The 18,391-nt window shown below is 47.4% G+C and overlaps 1 protein-coding gene across 2 annotated transcripts in view; it reads right to left on the bottom strand.

The window, feature by feature from the left end:
- Nucleotides 1-1,547: 1,547 nt before the first annotated feature.
- Nucleotides 1,548-18,391, bottom strand: part of LOC144791617 (dehydrogenase/reductase SDR family member 4-like) — a 482,332-nt gene continuing 465,488 nt past the window's right edge. For both annotated transcript variants that reach the window (XM_078666341.1, XM_078666342.1), the window contains one exon: nt 1,548-2,616. In XM_078666341.1, the coding sequence (XP_078522467.1) occupies nt 2,502-2,616 (115 nt within the window). In that variant the 3' untranslated portion in view covers nt 1,548-2,501. The remainder of the gene's footprint in view (nt 2,617-18,391) is intronic.

Genomic DNA, 18,391 nt, shown 5'->3' with positions numbered 1-18,391 from the left:
TTAGTCCCCCCGAATAGCGACCAAAATTAGAGGCCTTTGTTGCCAGAACAAAGTGGGAGGAATATCCTTGATGTTCCTTGGCGTTGTCTTCCCTGGTTTCCTGGAGAAGTATTAAATCAAATGTTTTCAAATAATTGACTACTTCGAGGTCGACCAATTTGGCTGCCAGGCCGTTATTGTTCCAGATGCAGAGCTTAATTTGACCTTGCACAAGTGGAGCTGTCTGTGGAGTACCAAATCCTTGTTAATTTGAACGATCTGTTAGTTCAGATGGGACCGAGGGGGGCCCATCCGGTATGGTTAACCCTAGGGTTACAGGAGCCTTTTTTAAGCCCAAGGAAAAGGTTATGAAAAGGAATGTGGGGGAATGGTACATATACTACAGTAAAGACTTACATAATGTTGTATCAACATGGAAGGTAGATAGGCGGTAATGGAAATGTCTAAGCTATTGTAGTTCACTTTAAATGTATTGGGTTACATATCAACTCAACTTTAATATACATGAAAGTGAATACTTTCAGGCCACAATAACTTACACATGGAATGTCTGCTTATCTGAAACAATGTGATAAACCAAATTGTGAAAAAAAAATTTATGAACGTTCATCAAAAGAAAGATTTTCCGTATGTCTCTCATATAGCTGCAATGACATAGAGACTATAGTCAATGCGACAAAGAATATGAGAGATGTTAGATGTTCAATGTGAAAGTAAAAATATATTGTTTAATTTTCTTTGTAAATATAATTTAACTAGAAATTATGTATCATACTGCTAGATGGTGTGGCATGATTTGAACAAAAACTGTTGTCACAATACTAGGCTACATATCAATTATCTAGGACCAAGTCAACCAGGTGACTATTATAGCATTATTGCCTGAGTTGGAGGAAGCTTGGCTTTAACAACTAGTACAGCTCAAGAAAAAAGGGCTACAATGCTATTAGAACATTCCACCCACTGACGGTAGGATTTTCTAAAATTAAAATAGAGGAACAGAAAGAGATGTAAATGTAAATGTAAATGTACATGTATTTATATAGCGCAAATCACCGACACGGTATCTAAGCGCTTGCTTAGGGAACCCGTCCTGGTATTCCCCTGTGAGATACCCCGGCAGGGTGTCCACAAGGTGAAAGCCAGGCATCCCGCCGCGAGGGGCCGTAGTGGAGATTAAGCAAGCTATTGCCCAGAGTCGCAGAGTGTGACCCCGTGAGTCGAGTAGGCACCGGAACGAGAATTATCGAGTCCGTGGAATTTTTTTTTTTTAACCCGAGACCCGCCGAGGCGGGGAATCGAACCCTGGTCCACGACCGATCTCAGCTTCCGGGTCTGCCGCCTCTAACCACTGACCCACGCTTCTCCACAGATGCTCTGGAATAAGCCCAGAACGAGCCATGATTTGCCCCCAGTCCCACTAGTGTCTTCAGTTGAGCACTCAACATTCCAAAGTTCTAATAATTGTCACACTGTAGTATATACTAAGAAAGAAAGGGTCCAAACATGAAATAGGTGCACAGAAATCAAACAAACAACACTTGGAAGACAACAAGCTTGCGAATTTAATAAACAATCTCTTTTAGAGGAGGAATACCAGCATCTAAGACATTGCAATAAACTGTCAATAAATCACTCATATATAAAGCGTGTTTGAGGTCAGTAACTTGACCTGCAGTGCTGCCTTTCTGAGTGAATTGCACTTACAAAAGATGGCAGTGGAAGACAGCGTGCAGTGAGGTATGCACAATTTAGCTTTCGGCAATAAGCAATTTAGTAAACAATAAGGGCCTGATTCACAAACTGCACTTAATAGTACTACAAAATACAATTCACAGTTTTAAGAGTCTGCACCTCCTTTACTTATGTTTGATGAGTTTTCCACCCGGATTTCGAAGTTCGCAGTTGCAGAGAGCTCCGCAAGCAAAAGTACAGGAAGTGCGAAGGCGTAAAGATGTGCATTAAATTTGTGAATACCTAAAAGTAGTAAACATACACTTACGTGTAAGTTTACCTTTGTGAATCAGGGCCTTAGTTCATGTGTCAAAACTGACTCTGTCACACATGTACGTTAAACAAACTATGTTTAGCAATATATTATATTAAAAAATAAAAGCAGTAATGCATTAAAAACAAAAATAAAGACATATGCATTATAACTATTTTTGCACCTTGAATGTTCTGATTTAATAGCATTCTGGTAGAATTATTAATGTATAATCCCCTAGAAGATGTGTAAGACTTGTAACAAGTTTGTATCACTTGAAATAACAACGGCCATCTGAAGTTTTTTTATATAAATGCAGGAAAAATAGAAGCTGCACACATGTTTTCTGTTTTTACCTTCAAACATGCTGACAATAGTTATGAAGGCAGTGTACACATGCAGTTCAACAGTGCTGTCCGAAAAAGGTGGTTGGTTACGTGTATGAAAGCTGTGTTAACCTGGGTGGATTCAGTTCTCATGTATTTGAGGCTAAAAGATGAATATTGTATTCGTTTTAAAGTCTTGTTTTGAATCCTCCACCAACTACGATGGTCTCTCCGGTAATGTAAGAGGCGTCTGATGAGAAGAGAAAAGACACAAGTCCAGCATGTTCCCCCGGCTCTGCCATTCTAAGGACACAAACAATAGGACGTTTAATAAAAGTAGAAGACATCTAAGGTTCAAAACAACTTTAGCTATTTTTTAGAGTTAACATCTTTCATCTAGTTTACACTATTCCCAAATTAATGTGTTGAACTAATTGTAGCTCCCTTTGCAAGCGAGGAAGGCATCTTGGAGTGATATTTTTTTTTATTTAAGAGAAATCTTTCAAAGATGGTTACCATGCCTGTACGCAGATGCAGGACAGCCATCTTTGAATATTCATTCTTAAAACAAAAGAAAAAGCATTCCAATGTGGCCACTGCTCAATGGTGCACACGTGGGATCCATCCAAGAATAGTTTGGGCTGCTGTGCAAGCGCACATAAGTGGTCATCTAGGATTATATTTAAATCAGTGTAAAGGTAGCACACCACTGATATTGATGAGGATGGCGCTATTCGTGCTGGGGGGGGCAAGAGGGCACTGAGTGTACAATAAAAATATAGAACCAGGTAAGATGCAGAGTGATGTATATTTCATCGAACTCCTCATCTGTGGCTAAAAGTTTCGGACACTGACAGTGGCGGAGGACCGTCACTCCCTGGTTCAGAGCCAGCAGCTGAAAAATAAAACCATTTTTTAATATTGTTTTACTTCTCAGATGCTGGCTATGAGGCAGTGCTGTAGCGAGGGGCAGGGCCGAGGCCATGGCAGGGAGGAGGAGGTCTGGTTCCTGCACTGTAAGTGTGCATGTGTTTGACCGGCTATCTTGTGTCACCCAAACCCACATGCGCACCTAGGTATCTCCGACTCGGCTGTATTGAATAGCTGGGCTGGAGAAACAACACATACTCCCTGTCTTGAGAGGTGCGCCAAAGCTATTACAGAATCGCAAATTGGTACCTTGGTACATATGGCCCTTAGGTTCTAATCAGCTCCATACCTTTAGTTTAGAATGAATGAGGTCTGCTATCTCTTGTCTCGGGACTCGATTTCCCAACACCCCGCAAGGGGAGCTTGGAAACACTGGAGCTGGATTCTCGCCCAGAGAAATGCAGCCTCTCGATCAGTGCGTCAGCTGGAGGGTCGGCTTCCTTCGGCACTTGCTGTAGTAGCAAGCTGCGTCGGGCAAGTAGTCGAACTGCCGTGTATTGCTAGAGCCATTGAAGACATATTTATACCTTGAAGATGCCTAGTTTGACGTAAAGTTGGGCATAATAACGTCAGTAAAGAACCCCAAGGGAATAGTAGTTCTTTGTAAAGTACATGAGTTCTTGGACAAATCAATATTCAAGCAAGGGCAGGTCCCTGGCTGCTTAAGCCGATTTTCCAAAAAATCGTTGTGATGTTTTGGTACGGGTAGAAGTAGCCATGCCTGTATTTGGACTGCATGGGCTATGTCTAAATAAGGGAATGATTTCTATGCCTATATTAGGGCAATGTGAATTGTACCTATATAAGGGCACGAATCAGGAAAATTCACTCGGATCCTAAAACGCCATATAACAGTAGGTAGAGAAAGCAAGAGTTTGAGAAAGAGAAGGGGCAGGAGAGGAGAGAAGAGAAGAGAAGAATAATACAGGAATACGCATATGGAGAGAGAGAAAGTTAGACAAATAGTCCAATAGCCAACCCTGCAAACTGGAATGACACATTGAACTACTAAAATAAAGGTAAAGAGACTGACTTGCCCTGGATCAAAAATTTGATCAAGTGGGAAAACTGGGATTCAAAGAAGATCTCCTCATGCTGAATCACTAACTTAGTCTCTCGAAATTCATAACCTCATTCTTCGCACATCTTTCGTGTGCCTATACCACATAAATTGAAAAAGATGAATGATTCATTTGTGCAGTATAGTTATGATAGATTTCTAGTGTTTGTTATATCATTTTTTCAAGCATGGCATTGTGAGGAGCGCTGCCACACTCCTTCAGCAATGTTTATATTTGTAAATGTGCATTTTACCACAAATTCCCGCGCAGATTTAGTAGGGGGGATCATGTAAAGCAAGTGTCAGTGTTGAACTTTTGCACACAAAAATATGTTCCCACCACATGTTAATGTAAGTTCAACTTTAAATTGCTTTGATTATAAAGTGGCAACGCCACCAATAATACAAGGAAATCCAGTGTTCACTGTTCAAAAACGCATAGATCTCCATGCAGCTTCACTAATTAGAGTCATGCAAAATAGTACAACCTTGCTTTCAGTGAAACCCTAGCCCCAAATGAAAACAGAAGCAAATGGTGGGTAAAAGGCAATTAGTGATTATTCCCAAGACTATTACAACGTCAGCAATATTATGCGTATAACATGCTAAACACATACAAGGTTGTCTGCATGCAGATATGTGTACCATAGGGTGTGCTTAGAGTACATATACTTGCATTGTAGCATATAGCTAATCCTTGTTAAGCTTTCTGCAAAAACAACATTTTAGTAACAAGTGTGGCCAACGTCCTCATAGTAAATATGGCGCTTCACAGTTTTTTTGCTGTTCATGCAATGCAAAATTGGAGATTTCCACATAGATCACCACGCAGACCTGCAGATGTCCCCACAGCATTATGTATTCTTCATAATTTGGCTTCCTGTTTAGTCTTTGACGAGGTGCTTTTAATTTCACTATTTGCTGACTTATAATAAAAAAAAAATCCTAAGAAATGTTATTGTAGTTGCATTTATATAACTTTCAAATACCAGATAAGCAATTGTGGACTTGGTTGGCTGTGCTTGGTTGGAAAGATGTACATTTGAAGAACAAGCTACTTACTTCAGTAACACATTATCAGATAGAGAAAATATCTAGCCGCAGATTCCTTACCTTTGAATTTCCTGGCGTCAGACAGGATGCAAAAGATTTTTGTGTGAGCAGTACCCCTGCGAGCCGGTAGATGGCATTGATCGGCTCAGCGTGGTAGCATCATCATCATCCGCACCGGAAGCACATCCATGTCACCTATATAGGCGCCACCTCGGAGCACTGGCGTCAGTTACTTTCCACGACTCTCCACGCCAGGAGTGCGGAGCCATGAAGTGCATTGACCCTGGTGTGCCCAAACTAGGGGCCTTAAAAGGATTATCCCTAATCCTAGAAACCTGTCCTCAGAGTGGGGTATGATGGGTGGGCAAGTACAGAATCTGCGGCAAGATATTGTCTCTTCCAGATAACGCATTACCGCAGGTAAGTAACTTGTTCATCTGACAGGGGCACCTAGTCACAGATTCTTTGCCTTTGAATAGATACAGAAGCAATTCCATCCCTGGTGGAGAGCTGTGGACGAATTCTAAATTAGAAAGCCACGCAGGACAAAAGGCGTGAAATACTCATCCCTTCGGACCAGACTGTCCAGGCAGTAATGCTTGGTAAACATGTGCAGACACGCTCACGCTTCTGTCTGGCAGATGTCCAGGACTGGGGCTCCACAAGCAAACGCAGTGGTTGCAGCTCTAGGTCTGGTGCAATGAGTCCTTAAGTCCTCAGGGGGCTGATTTGTGGGCATTGCGTGGCAGATTTAAATACAGAGAAAAGCCCAGTGATAAATTATTTGTTTCTGCACCGCCCAACCCTTCTTCTCTCCAATATACCCCACGAAGAGTTGCTCGTCCACCCAGAACTATTGTATGCAGTCAAGCTAGAACGACAGTGCTTTTTTTGGGTCCAGACGTTAGAGTTGCTCCTCATCTTTGAATATGGGTAAGGTGACGGATTGGCCCACATGGAATGGTGTTACCGCTTTCAACAAGAAAGATATTTTATTGCAAAGCACCAGTTTGTCTTGAAAAACAAAGAGGAATGGAAGCTTGAATGACAAAGCCTGTAGCTCATTCACACTCTGGGAAGATGTTATTGCCACAAAAAAAGGCTGTTTTGATGGTAAGCAGCCAGAGGAAACAATTATTGAGAGGCTCAAAAGGAGCACACATTAAGAAAGTGAGAACTAAATTAAGGTCCCACTGAGGCATAATGTGAGGAGAAGCATGAAACATATTTACAAGACCTTTAAGAAGCCTATTTACAATAGTGGACTTAAATAAAGATGGTTGGGCAGCAACCCGCAGACAGAGCAGAAAGGTAATCCTTTAGAGTGCCCAGAGCAGAGCTGTGTTGGGAAAGGGTAAGAATAAAAATAAGGACATCAAAAATGGAAGCAAAAAGAGGGTCAAGAGTCTTTTCTGTACAATAAAATAGAAATTTAGTCCACCAGCATGCATATACCATTTTGGTGAAGGGACTCCTGGCTGCCAGGATAACATTGCAGACTTTGTAAGGAAGGTCGAAAGCTGTCAACTGTTGCCACTCAATCTCCAAGCAAAAAGGCAGAGAGCTGACAGGTTTGTCTGCAGGACCCTCCCCTGCTCCCCTTCTCTCATATTGCGGCCGCCAAATGGAACGAGCTACCTACAGCGCTCCGACTCACAGAAGACCACCTGACATTTAGGAAGCAGCTAAAAACCTTCCTCTTTCCTCTTCCCGAGTAACCCCCCTCTTGGCTTCCACCCATGCTACTCTCACATTAGCAAGAATAGCGCCGTGATATCCCTCCCAGGATGATTGGTAGCGCTTTATAAAAAACCTAAATAAATAAATTGTCATGTTGGATCTGAGGAGCTTGGACACCACCTTCGGGATCAGGGGCAGAGAATGAAAGGCGTAGGCAAATGTCCCTGACCAATCCATCAAAAGCGCATTCCCCCTTGTCCCTGGACGGTGGAATCTGGACGCGAAGGCGTGGCATTTTTTGTTTTTGTTGTCTGCAAACAAATCTATTGATGAACGACCCCACTGATGGAAAATATCTGCCACCACTTCATCGTGCAGCACCCAGTCTGGTTGATCTTCGAAGTGCCGACTGAGTGCGTCTGCCTTTACATTCTGCTCTCCCGGAAGGTGCACTGCCACTATGGATAGGTTTCGAGCCAGAAGCCAGTGCCAGATCGCTTGAGCCTCCAGGGAGAGAGGGAGAGAGGGCAAGAGCGCGTACCACCCTGTTTGTTTAGATAGTACATGGTGGTCGTGTTGTCTGTCTGGACCAGGATCGAGTCGGACCTGATCGACGGTAAGAAGGCTTTAAGAGCAAGATGTACTGCTCATAGCTCCAGCATGTTTATGTGGTAGGACAGTTCCTTCGTGGACCACCGGCCCTGCATTTGAAGGCACCCCATGTGTGCCCCCATCCCTGTAGAGATGCATCCGTTGGTTGATGGAAAGGGACTCCCACTAACAGATTCTGCGGCCGAGTCCACCACTTGATGGAGAATTTCGCTGCTTGGGAGAGCACAATCCAATCTTCCCAGCGACCTGTTGCCTGGTCCCATTTGTCTTCCAGGTCCTGCTGCAACGGTCACATTCTCAGCCTAGCGTTGGGGATGAGAAATATGCAGGAGGCCTTTGAACCCAGCAGAGCTGCAACTTGCCGGACTGATGGGCGTTCCGTCTGGAGCAGAATCCTGCACTTCTGCTGCATCGAAGAAAGTCTCTCCCCCGAAGGAAACGCTCTTCCTTTGTTTGTATCCAGAGTCGATCCTGGATAGTGGATCGTCTGCTTGGGCTGCGCTACAGACTTCTCCATGTTGACATGAAGGCCCAGATTGTGCAGTTGCTGTAGACAAACTTGGAAGTCGCTTCCTACTTGCAGAGGGGATGGCCCTTTGAGGAGCCAATCGTCTAAGTAAGGGTAGACGAACAGACCTTTTCTGTGCAGGGCGGCCGCTACCACTGCCATGCATTTGGTAAAGACACATGGAGCAGACTTGAGCCCGAAGGGCAGGACTTTGTACTGGTAGTGCTTGTGACCGACCACAAACCGCAGATACTTGCGATGACGTGGGGCAATAGGTATGTGGAAGTACGCATCGTGTAGGTCCACCGAACACAATCAACCCCCTGTTTGTAGATGTGGACATATTTGGTGAAAGGCCAACATGCAAAACTTTTCCTTCACGATGACTCTGTGCAGCAGGCGAAGGTCCAGGATAGGTCTGAACTTGTGCTGCTGGTCTCTTTTGGGCACAAGGAAGTACCTGGAGTAAACCCCCTTCCCTCGTTGTGCGGCAGGAACCTCTTCTATGGCCTGTTTTTCGTAGAAGAGTTGCCACTTCCTGTTGGAGTAACTTAAGTTGATGAGGACAAGATCTTTTTAGAGGAATGTCCATGTGGGAAGCCTGGACATCCCCTGAAAAGTCAGATGTTCTCATCCAGGAATGGCGTCTAAGTGCCACCATCAATGAAATCGCTCTGCCCAGTGAGTCAGTCAGGCCCAAACCACAGCTAATGGTGAACTTCGCTGCATCCCTCCTGTCCTTGACAGCTTGGGAGAGAATGGACTGTGCCTCCTCTGGGACCTGAGGCAGCACTTGCGCAACTGTGCCCCACAGAGTGTGGAGGTTGTGGCCCAATAAGCATGCAGTGTGCACCAACTGCAATACAAGACTGATGGAAGAAAACATCTTCTCTCCCAAGCTATCCAGCCTCTTGGATTCCCTGTCCATTGGAGCGGCAGGGAACATGCCATGGAATGTAGAGGCTTGGACCATCAAGCTCTCAGGGGTGCGGTATTGGGTGAGGAAGTTTGGGTCCTCCGGTGCAGGGCAGTGGTGTGGGGCAATTGTCCTATTCTCAGGAGTCCCTGTGCTGTGCTCAGACCAGGTTCCCAGTAGGACATCTGTTAGTGCACCAGTGGGTTAAGAAGAGAAAGCTCCCGGTTGTACCACTTCCGTCAAGATGTTAGTCTTGACTGCCACTAAGGGCAGCTTGAGATCCACGCCCTCAGCTGCCGTCTTCACCACCATGGAATATGTTTCTCCCTCCTCGGTAGCAATGGTAGGGGAAGAACGCATACCAGTATCTGGAGATGTGTCCAGTCCGCTGGCATCACCCAGTTACTCACACCAGTCCATACCTTCTTGGCCTTGTACCTGGTATTCTAAAGGATCCATTGACCCCTTTCATTCATCCCTGAGACCTAGGCCAGATGTCTGACCAGTGTAAATTGTGAGTCGCAATTTGTGCTTGATTGCAAGTCGCAAATTGCAAGTCGCAATTTACAATGTACAACAGTGTCAGAGACACTGGTTGCGATTCCCAATGGGGTCGTAAAATGCGAGCCTCATGAATATTAATGAGACACTCACAATTTGCGACCCCATTGGGAATGGCTGGTCCTCCCAGGGATGGTGGCCTGCTGGGCTCAGCAGACCTCCATGTCTGGGACTGCTTTTAAATAAAGCAGTTTTTTTTAAAATGCAGCCCATTTTCTTTAAAGGAAAATGGGATGCATTTAAAAAAAAAAGGAAATTAAATGTTTCATTTCATTTTTAAGGCCAGGGAGTGGTCCCTGGGACTACTGCCTACCCCTAAAAAATATTTCCCCAAGCATTTGCAAAGTGGAAGGGGTCCCCTTGCGACCCCTTCCCATTTACGACTGCATTACCACCCTCTTGAAGAGGGCGGCAAATGGTGAGTGTTTTGCCACTGCAATGCGGTCGCAAAACATTTGGACATGGCATGTGAGTCGCTATTAGGAAGGGAATGCACCTTCCTAATAGCGAGTCGCGAAACACAATTTGCGAGTCGCAAATTACTTGCAACTCTCAAAATAGTGTTTGCACATGGCCCTATCAGATTTAGCAGGCGCAAAGGTGTCGGAAACCTGTTTGCTCATGCTTAATCTCGACGTACATCTGGCCCTTAGTCCTTCGGAATAGGGCTCAGGCGCCAGCCTAGGACATGTGGCCTGGTCAGCCCTGGAATCAGCATCAGTCGGCTCTGTTCTGGCTCTGGCGGATTTAGGGATATAAATGGGGCTAGCGGCACTGGTGGGCGCTGGGAGCATTGGCGTCGGGCGGATGTCGGAGGCGGTTGCTCTGGCACGTCTGATGCAGTCCAGAGCTGTGATCGGCTCCATGGGGGCCATTGGAGCCGAGGCCAAAGTGATCCCCTCCAACCCCGCAGGGCGCAAATGTGTGCCTTAGGGGTCAGTGCACTCAAACACATGGCGCATGGGCTCGTAAAATTCTTTTACCTGAGCAGGGGTCGCTCCAGATTCTAGAAAAGCTGGAAGGCTCAAAGTTAGCCCTGGCAATGACTCCTAAGAACTGTGCCTCAAACGCCGATATTTCATCATCGTGTCAGATAACAGACGAGAAAAAGTCAAAGCACGCTTTGACTTCTCATGCTTTTTGTGCCTCTTTTCCCAATGTCCCGATGACTTGGAATAGGAGGAAGCGGACTTTGGGCTCCTGGAGTGCTCCTGTGACTTCCCTCTCGATTGGGACCAAGATCTCCATGGAGTCACGTGATGCAGTGCTGCTTGCCGGGACGATAATAGCTTCAAGGACTTCTCATGTAAAAAGTCTTTGGTGCCTTGGCCGAGCACGACTTGGAGTTGTGGTCTCGCTAGAGACAAGACACCACAGACACATGAGGTGTTGGTCGGCAACCAACATGGCGCGATGACAGATGCCACACAGTTTAAATCCGGTCTTCCTCAAAGACATCCTCAACAAAACCAGGACTAAAAATTCATCAAAAAAGAATTCTGTCAAAAACTGACAGGGGGTAGCTCTTCTCCGTATCAGTGTTAACTGGCGCGGAAAGAAAATAAATTACATCAGTGCGCCAAGGTGTCACCTATATAGGTTACGTGGATATCACTCCCGGCGTATGGTGTTGAATAACGCCACCTACCACAACACAGTGGTAATGCTCATGAAAAAATCGCCTGAATCTAGTCTGACACCTCGGAAATTGAAAGGTAATTGATCTGCAGCTTGATCTCGGTATCAGATTGTGCCTATATAGCATGTGTTTGATGCTGTGTGTGATGAATACCGATGTGCTTTAACTGTGTTTTGTGGTATTGAGCATGGGCCATTAGTGAAATGAAAAGTAGTGAGATGGGGCATATTTACTGATCAGCTAGTAGCATTTAATTTACAGGCCCTGGGTCTATGGTATAGCACTCCACCTCTGTTACTGGGTAAGTAAGTAACCTTCTACAGATGAATGCTACAGGTTTGTCACAGCCTCATTCAACTGTGATATAACTGCCCCTATGCCATGCAGTCAGGCATCAGTTTACACAATGAAACCACTAGAAAAGTCAGGGGCTTTGACCACAGGGGCTGTGCACAAGGCCAGCTTTAGGGAGTCAAATGCTTTTCGGCATGCCTTTGTCCAAATCAAACGTCTGGGCTGTTTTTTTGAAGTCATCTCAGTCAAGGGGGCAGCAATGGTGCCATATCCCTTGACAAACATCCCGTAGTACCATGTGAGACCTAAGAAGGCTCTCAGCTTTGGGTTTTTGGGGGCTCACCAGGTGTCCTAAGTACATCACAGACCCCTGCCCTATCTGGCACCTTCTGGCCTTGATGGTCAGGCCTGCCTGTTGTAGAGCCTGAAGCACTTCCTGCAGGTGAAAAGGGTGGTTTTTCCAGCTTCTACTGAGGACAGCTATGCCATCAAAATAAGAGGCACTGAAGGCCTCCATTCCAGTCATATCCTAGTTCACCAACCTCTGGACAATGGCACTGGCATTCTTAATCCAAAGGCATCACTCTGAACTGGCATTAGCCCTCTGGAGTAGAGAAGGCTGACTTCTCCTTGGCTCCTTCAGTTAAGGCAATCTGCCACAACCCTGAAAAAAGGTCACAATTACTCAGGAACTGGGAAGCCCCTAACCTGTCAATCAGCTCATCAGCCCAGGGAAAAGAATGAGCATCAATCTTTGTGTCTGCATTGAGACTCCTGTAATCCACAAGAATCCGGAGTTCTGGTGTGGTGCCCAATGGGGCAGCTTTTGGTACCCGCACCGCATGGCTAGACCTGGGGCTACTAGAGGGTTCAATCACCTCCAACTCCAACATATTGGTTACCTCATCCTTGATGCTGGCCCTCACTTTGTCAGACAATTCATATATTTTATTCATGGCAGGGAGACTGTCTCCTGTGTCCACGTCATGCGTACACAGTCGAATAGTCCCGGGAGTGAGGGAAAACAGACAGTAGAACTGTCCCATTAACTGGTGATAGTCCCTCTGCTATTCTGAAGTCAGGGTAGGGAGGAGGTTTACACCTTCCACTGACCCATCCTCCTCTTTGTAGGCTAAAAGATCAGGGAGAGGTTTACTCTACTTTTCCTTCACACCATCTGTCACCAACAACATGATGAACTCAGATCTCTCAAAGTGTGGGGATGCCTGGGGGTCTTGAGGTCCACCAGGCAGGTGACCTCCTCCTTCCTCTCATCTATCTCATAGTGATCAGTCCAACAATCTTGGAGGGCCCTGGGCTCCATGGCTTTCATCACCCACACTTTCTGCCCAGGCTGCAATTCCACTAGGTAGCCATTTGGTCATACCACTTTTTAAGACCCCTCCTAAAGAAACCTCCCACTGATCCCAGCAAACTCAAAAACTTTCTCTCGGGGCCAAATTTATAGTGTGGTTTGTGGCTGAGGGCTGCACCGGTGGGGACAGAGTCAGTGGGGGAGGGCGCGGGGCTAGAGCAAACTAAAACTGGGACTATGAGGTTGAACACAGTGGATGCATTTGTCCACTTAGCCACCAGACCCGGCATACACACATCTGTCTCTATCCCTCTCTCTCCATCTATCTCCCTCCGTCTGTCTCCCTCCGTCTGTCTCCCTCCGTCTGTCTCCCTCTCCCTCTGTCTCCCTCTTTCTCTGTCTCCCTCCCACTCTCCCTCCCTCCCTCCGTCTCCCTCCCTCCCTCCGTCTCCCTCCCTCCCTCCGTCTCCCTCCCTCTCTGTCTTCTTCCCCCTCTCTGTCTCCCTCCCTCTCTCTCTCTGTCTCACTCCCTCTCTTTCTCCCTCCCTCTCTCTCCCTCTGTCTGTCTCCCTCCTCCCTCTGTCTGTTTCCCTCTGTCTCCCTGCGTCCGTCTCTCTCTGTCTCCCTGCGTCTGTCTCCCTCCTCCCTCTGTAGGTCTCCCTCCCTCTCAACCGCTCCCTCTCTCCGTCTCCCTCTCTCTGTCTGTGTCTCCATCTCCCTCTCCATCTGCCTCAGTCTTTCTCTCTGTCTGTCTGTCTGTCCCTGTCTCTGCCTCTGTCTGTCTCTGTCCCTGTCTCTGTCTGTCTCTGTCTCTATCTCTGTCTGTCTCTGCCTCTATCTGTCTCTGCCTCTATCTGTCTCTCTGTCTCTGTCTATCTCTGTCTCTGTCTCTCTGTCTGTATCAATCTCTGCCTCTATCAATCTCTGTCTGTCACTGCCTCTACCTGTCTCTGTCTCTGTCTCTATCTGCCTCCATATGTCCCTGCCTCTATCTGTCTCTGCCTCTATCTGTCTCTGCCTCTACCTGTCTCTGCCGCTATCTGTCTCTGCCTCTACCTGTCTCTGCCTGTCCCTATCTGTCTCTGCCTCTATCTGTCTCTGCCTCTATCTGTCTCTGCCTCTACCTGTCTCTGCATCTATCTGTCTTTGTCTCTATCTGTCTATGCCTCTATCTGTCTCTGCCTCTATCTGTCTCCATCTGTCTCTCCCTGTCTCTATCTGTTTCTGTCTCTATCTCTGTCTCTGCCTCTATCTGTCTCTGTCTGTCCATGACTCTATCTGGCTCTGTCTCTAGCAGTCCCTGTCTTTGTCTATTCCTGTCTCTATCTCTGTTTGTCCCTGTCTGTAGCTGTCTCTGTGTCTCTATCTGTCTCTGTCCAAACAGGAAGCTTCCCAAAACGCCCTTAAAAGTCAGCTGGGAAAGCGCTTACAGTTGACTCTTTAACCGCATGCGTGCGGGCGGAATTCCGCTCGTACGCTGACTTTTGCGAAACCGCATGTTACGTGACGAGCTGTGCTCGTCATCAGCGTAGCAGGAGGCTACCTCATGACGAGCCCAGCTCGTCATCAGCGTGCAAGGGGTTAAGGGCCTTTTGGGAAGCTTTCTGAAGGTGCCATGACGTCACAGAGGCCGGTAGTAAATACAGAAGATGGCCGCAGGAGCATACGTAGGGAATACCTATTTAATACGTATTCACTACGTATGATCCTGCAGTCATCTTCTGTGTTTACTGCCGGCCGTGGAAACTGCAAGGCAAGGTCCGCGGGTCACCAGTGAAGGTGTGTTAGGCCGCTGGCGGCCCGCTGGCCATACTATGAGTACCAGTGCCTTATAGGATGACCACTCTGAAGATCAAAGGATATAAAACTCACTGTAAGCAAAAAGCAGGCATGGTAAGAGGACGTCTCACTTACACCTCAGGCAGGCCCTTGGTCATGCCATAACGGGTCTTGTTGAATCTTTCAGCAAGCCGTGTGGTTTGTGGATGGAAGGGTGTTAAAAACACATAGGTAATTCTACACTCTCTCCACATTAACTGCATATATGCAGAAATGAAGTTAGTGCCCTTGTCAGGCACCACTTCCTTGGGCAAACCCACTCTGGTAAAAATCCCCATTATGGCCTTAGTCACTGCAGATGCTGTTGCAGTCCTCTGGGTACCTTGAGGCATGATCCACCAGAAACAGGAATAAACCTGTTGCCAGAGGCTGTCTGGAGATCCATGGGCCCTACAATGTTGATGCCCACCCTTTCAAAAGGGGTGCCAATGACAGCCAAGGCTTTCAGCTAAGCTTTAAGCTTCTGCCCTGTCTTCCTGCTGGCCTGGCAGCTCCAGCAAGTCCTACAGAATGAATCTTAGGAAATCTTCATCAAGGAACAGTAAAAGTGGGGGACAGGCCTGGCAAAGGTTTGGTCCTGCACCAGATATCCTGCGAGGGGTATCTCATGAGCCAGCTCCAGTTGGAAGGCCCTGGCGCATTGGGGAACAACCAGTGCCCTTGCTGTATGCTTCCTATACAGGATGTTGTCCTCTCAGTAAATCCAATGACCACCAGAGACATTATGGGGTGCCTGGGTTTTGACCTGTTGCCTCGTGCCCTCCAAGGCGGGGTGGTCCTTCTGCGCCTTACACAAAACCTCACTGGTGGGTCCCCCTCTACTTGCCATCCAGCAAGTTCAGGCAGGTCACCAAGGGAGGCAATGGACTCCAGAGCAACCACCTCTGGTGCCCCACCCACCTCGCCTGGGAGACATGCAGGGGTTCCCTTCACATACCCCTTGCCCATCCCTCTTTTGGCAGTGGTCTGGGACATTCTTCCAGGCTCCATATTTCCTTGAATCCTTTCCTGGGCAGCCATGTACCTGGTGGTTCGACGAATCCACTGAGGCAACCCCAATATTTCCAGATGTGGCCTGATCTCCACTGAAGTGTGTTGAAGATTATTCCCTAGCAAACAATCCACAGGCATGTCAGATTCCACAGCTACTTTAAGAAGACCTGAGACCTCCCCTACTCAAATGGAACAAAGGCAACTGGGTAGTGACAATCACAGCTGTCTGCTACCACAACCTGGTGGAATGTATTGTCTACAGTCAGCTCTGGGGACACCAGCTGACTCTTTACCATAGTCATGCTGGCACCTGTGTCCCTCAGAACCTCAAGGCCTTGCTTAATGGTGGTAACCCACTGCCTATACTTTGCAGTATTAGAAGGTACACTAGAGTAACCTCACTGAGTTCCCGTCCCATGACCTGAGACATATTTCTCCAAAAGCACTACACTCATCATCCCTGGTGTCTTTCCACCAGTGGGATGTTGTGCCCTCTTGCGAAACCTGGGATCCCCCTTGTAGCGCCCATTCTAATAGTGCTTAGGGATTTGTTCTGACTTTTGTCGGGGAAGCTCTTTTCATGGTGGCTAGATTGGGCAAGGACCCTTTCCCATGTGAACTACTTTGGGGGTCTGATGAGAACCCTTTCTTTTTCTCTCTCCTGCCTTCTTCTGGTTGAGCCCTGACCACCCTTTAGGGAGTTCCCCCAGATGCCTTCTTGGACAATCTGGTGCTGACCCAGATGTCCACCTACCAGGCAAGCTTCCTGGAGTCAGTCAGCTTGTAATCAACCAGGTGTTGGTGCGGTTCTGGAAATCAAATATCTAGCATGTGCTCCTTCAAAATAAAGTTGTACTTCCCAGATTAATCCTCAACCTTGCTGCCCTTCACCCAGCTCTTCGGTGCCTTGCTGGAATAGTCAAGAAAGTCCACCCAGGTCTGTATATAGATGTTGTGACCGCCCCTGAACCTTTGTCTATACCTTTCAGGGTCCAGCACAACTTAACTGACTACAATGCCTTCATGGGGGGTGTACTGTGTGTGATCCTTTACCTCTAATGTCAGGAGTATGTCCCTCCCCACTGTGGGCATATATCTCCACAAGCTACCCCGACCCCCAGGACTCCTCAGGAACCTTGTGCACCTTTAGAGCTACATCATAGGCAGAAAACTGTTTGTCAATGTCACTCCTCACAACAAAACTGGGTACCAAATCTTTGGGTATACAAACCCTTCCTATTCCAGTGAACACTGCAAGTATGCTCCCATCATTACTGAGGGACTCAAGCTGCTTTGCCTTTCAGTCCAGTTCTTTCAGACTTTTCTTCCTCCATCTTTAGCTTGGCTAGCTCCAACTTAAGCTTCCTCTCCTCCTTCCTGTCCTCCAGCGCCTGTATGGACAGGCCTCTAGCAGATACACTGCTCTCTCCTGAGCATCAGGAGAATCCACGTTATCTGCTGGAGCAGAGTGGGATGCTCCTTGGAGACCCCAGAACCTGGGTAGTGTCATCATCCTCCTCATCCTCTACTAGTGCACCATAGTTTTCCCCCCTCATCATCCACTGAGGTGGCCTGCCTTCTTTGTACCTTCCCAAAAGCTGTACACCTTTTTAGTAGAGGGATGCCTGGCTGACAAGGTAACATTACAGACTTCCGGAAGAAGGTCGGAGGCTGTCAACTGTAACCGGTCAATCTCCATGCAAGGAGGTGGAGGCTAGACAGGTTTGGGTGGAGGACCGTCCCCACTGATGTGACAGAACATCCTCTCAAAGGGGAAGTCTGATTGGAGGATCGATGGCCATGTTCAAGAGCTCGGGATACCAGACTCTTCATGCCCAGTCCAGAGCCACAAGAATTACTGGGGCCCTGTCACCCTTGATCATCTTCAGCACTCTGGGCAGAAGTGGTATAGGCGGAAAGGCGTACAGATGACCGCAACTCCACTTGCAACGAAAAGCGTCACCTAGCGAGTGCCACCATGGAATTCCCAACACGCAGAACTGCTGACATTGCGCGTTCTCTTCAGTGGCGCACAGAACTAACCAAGGCTTTGCCCACTGCTGAAAGAGACCTTGCACCACCTCCGAGTGAAGACGCCATTTGTGATCCGTCAAGCACCGGTGGCTGATTTCGTCTGCCCTAGAGTTCAGAGAACCCGCCAGGTGTTGAACCACCAGGGAAATGCTCTGTTAACCAGCAACTTCCAGAGAATAAGGGCCTCCTGACAGAGGGCTACGACCCCACTCCGCCCTGTTTGTTGCAATACCACATGGCGGAAGTGCTGTCTGTGAACACCTGCACTACTCTTTCTTTGACAGAAGGAAGGAATGCCTTCAGTGCTAGACGAATCGCCCGGAGCTCCAGGAGGTCGATATTGCGCCGGACAGTGCCGGAGACCAGAGGCCTCTGATCTCCGCCTCTCCCATGCAGCCGCCCCATTCCATGAGTAACACATCTGTCACCACTGTGAAAACTGATTGTGGTAGGGAGAGGGATCTGCCGTTGACCCAATCATGGTTCGTGAGCCACTACTGCAACTGATGTGCAGTCCCCGCCGAGATCTGGACGACATCAGACAAGATTCCCCTGATAATGCACACACTGGAAATTCAGGTCCCACTGCAGAGCCCGCATATGCCACCTGGCATGATCCACCAGTAGGATGTAGGAGGCCATGA

This window comes from Lissotriton helveticus, chromosome 11 (genome assembly GCF_964261635.1).
Source record: "Lissotriton helveticus chromosome 11, aLisHel1.1, whole genome shotgun sequence".
Taxonomy (NCBI): Eukaryota; Metazoa; Chordata; class Amphibia; order Caudata; family Salamandridae; genus Lissotriton; species Lissotriton helveticus.
The sequence above is the reverse complement of the archived record's forward strand: the minus strand, read 5'-3'. Positions and strand labels throughout refer to the sequence as shown.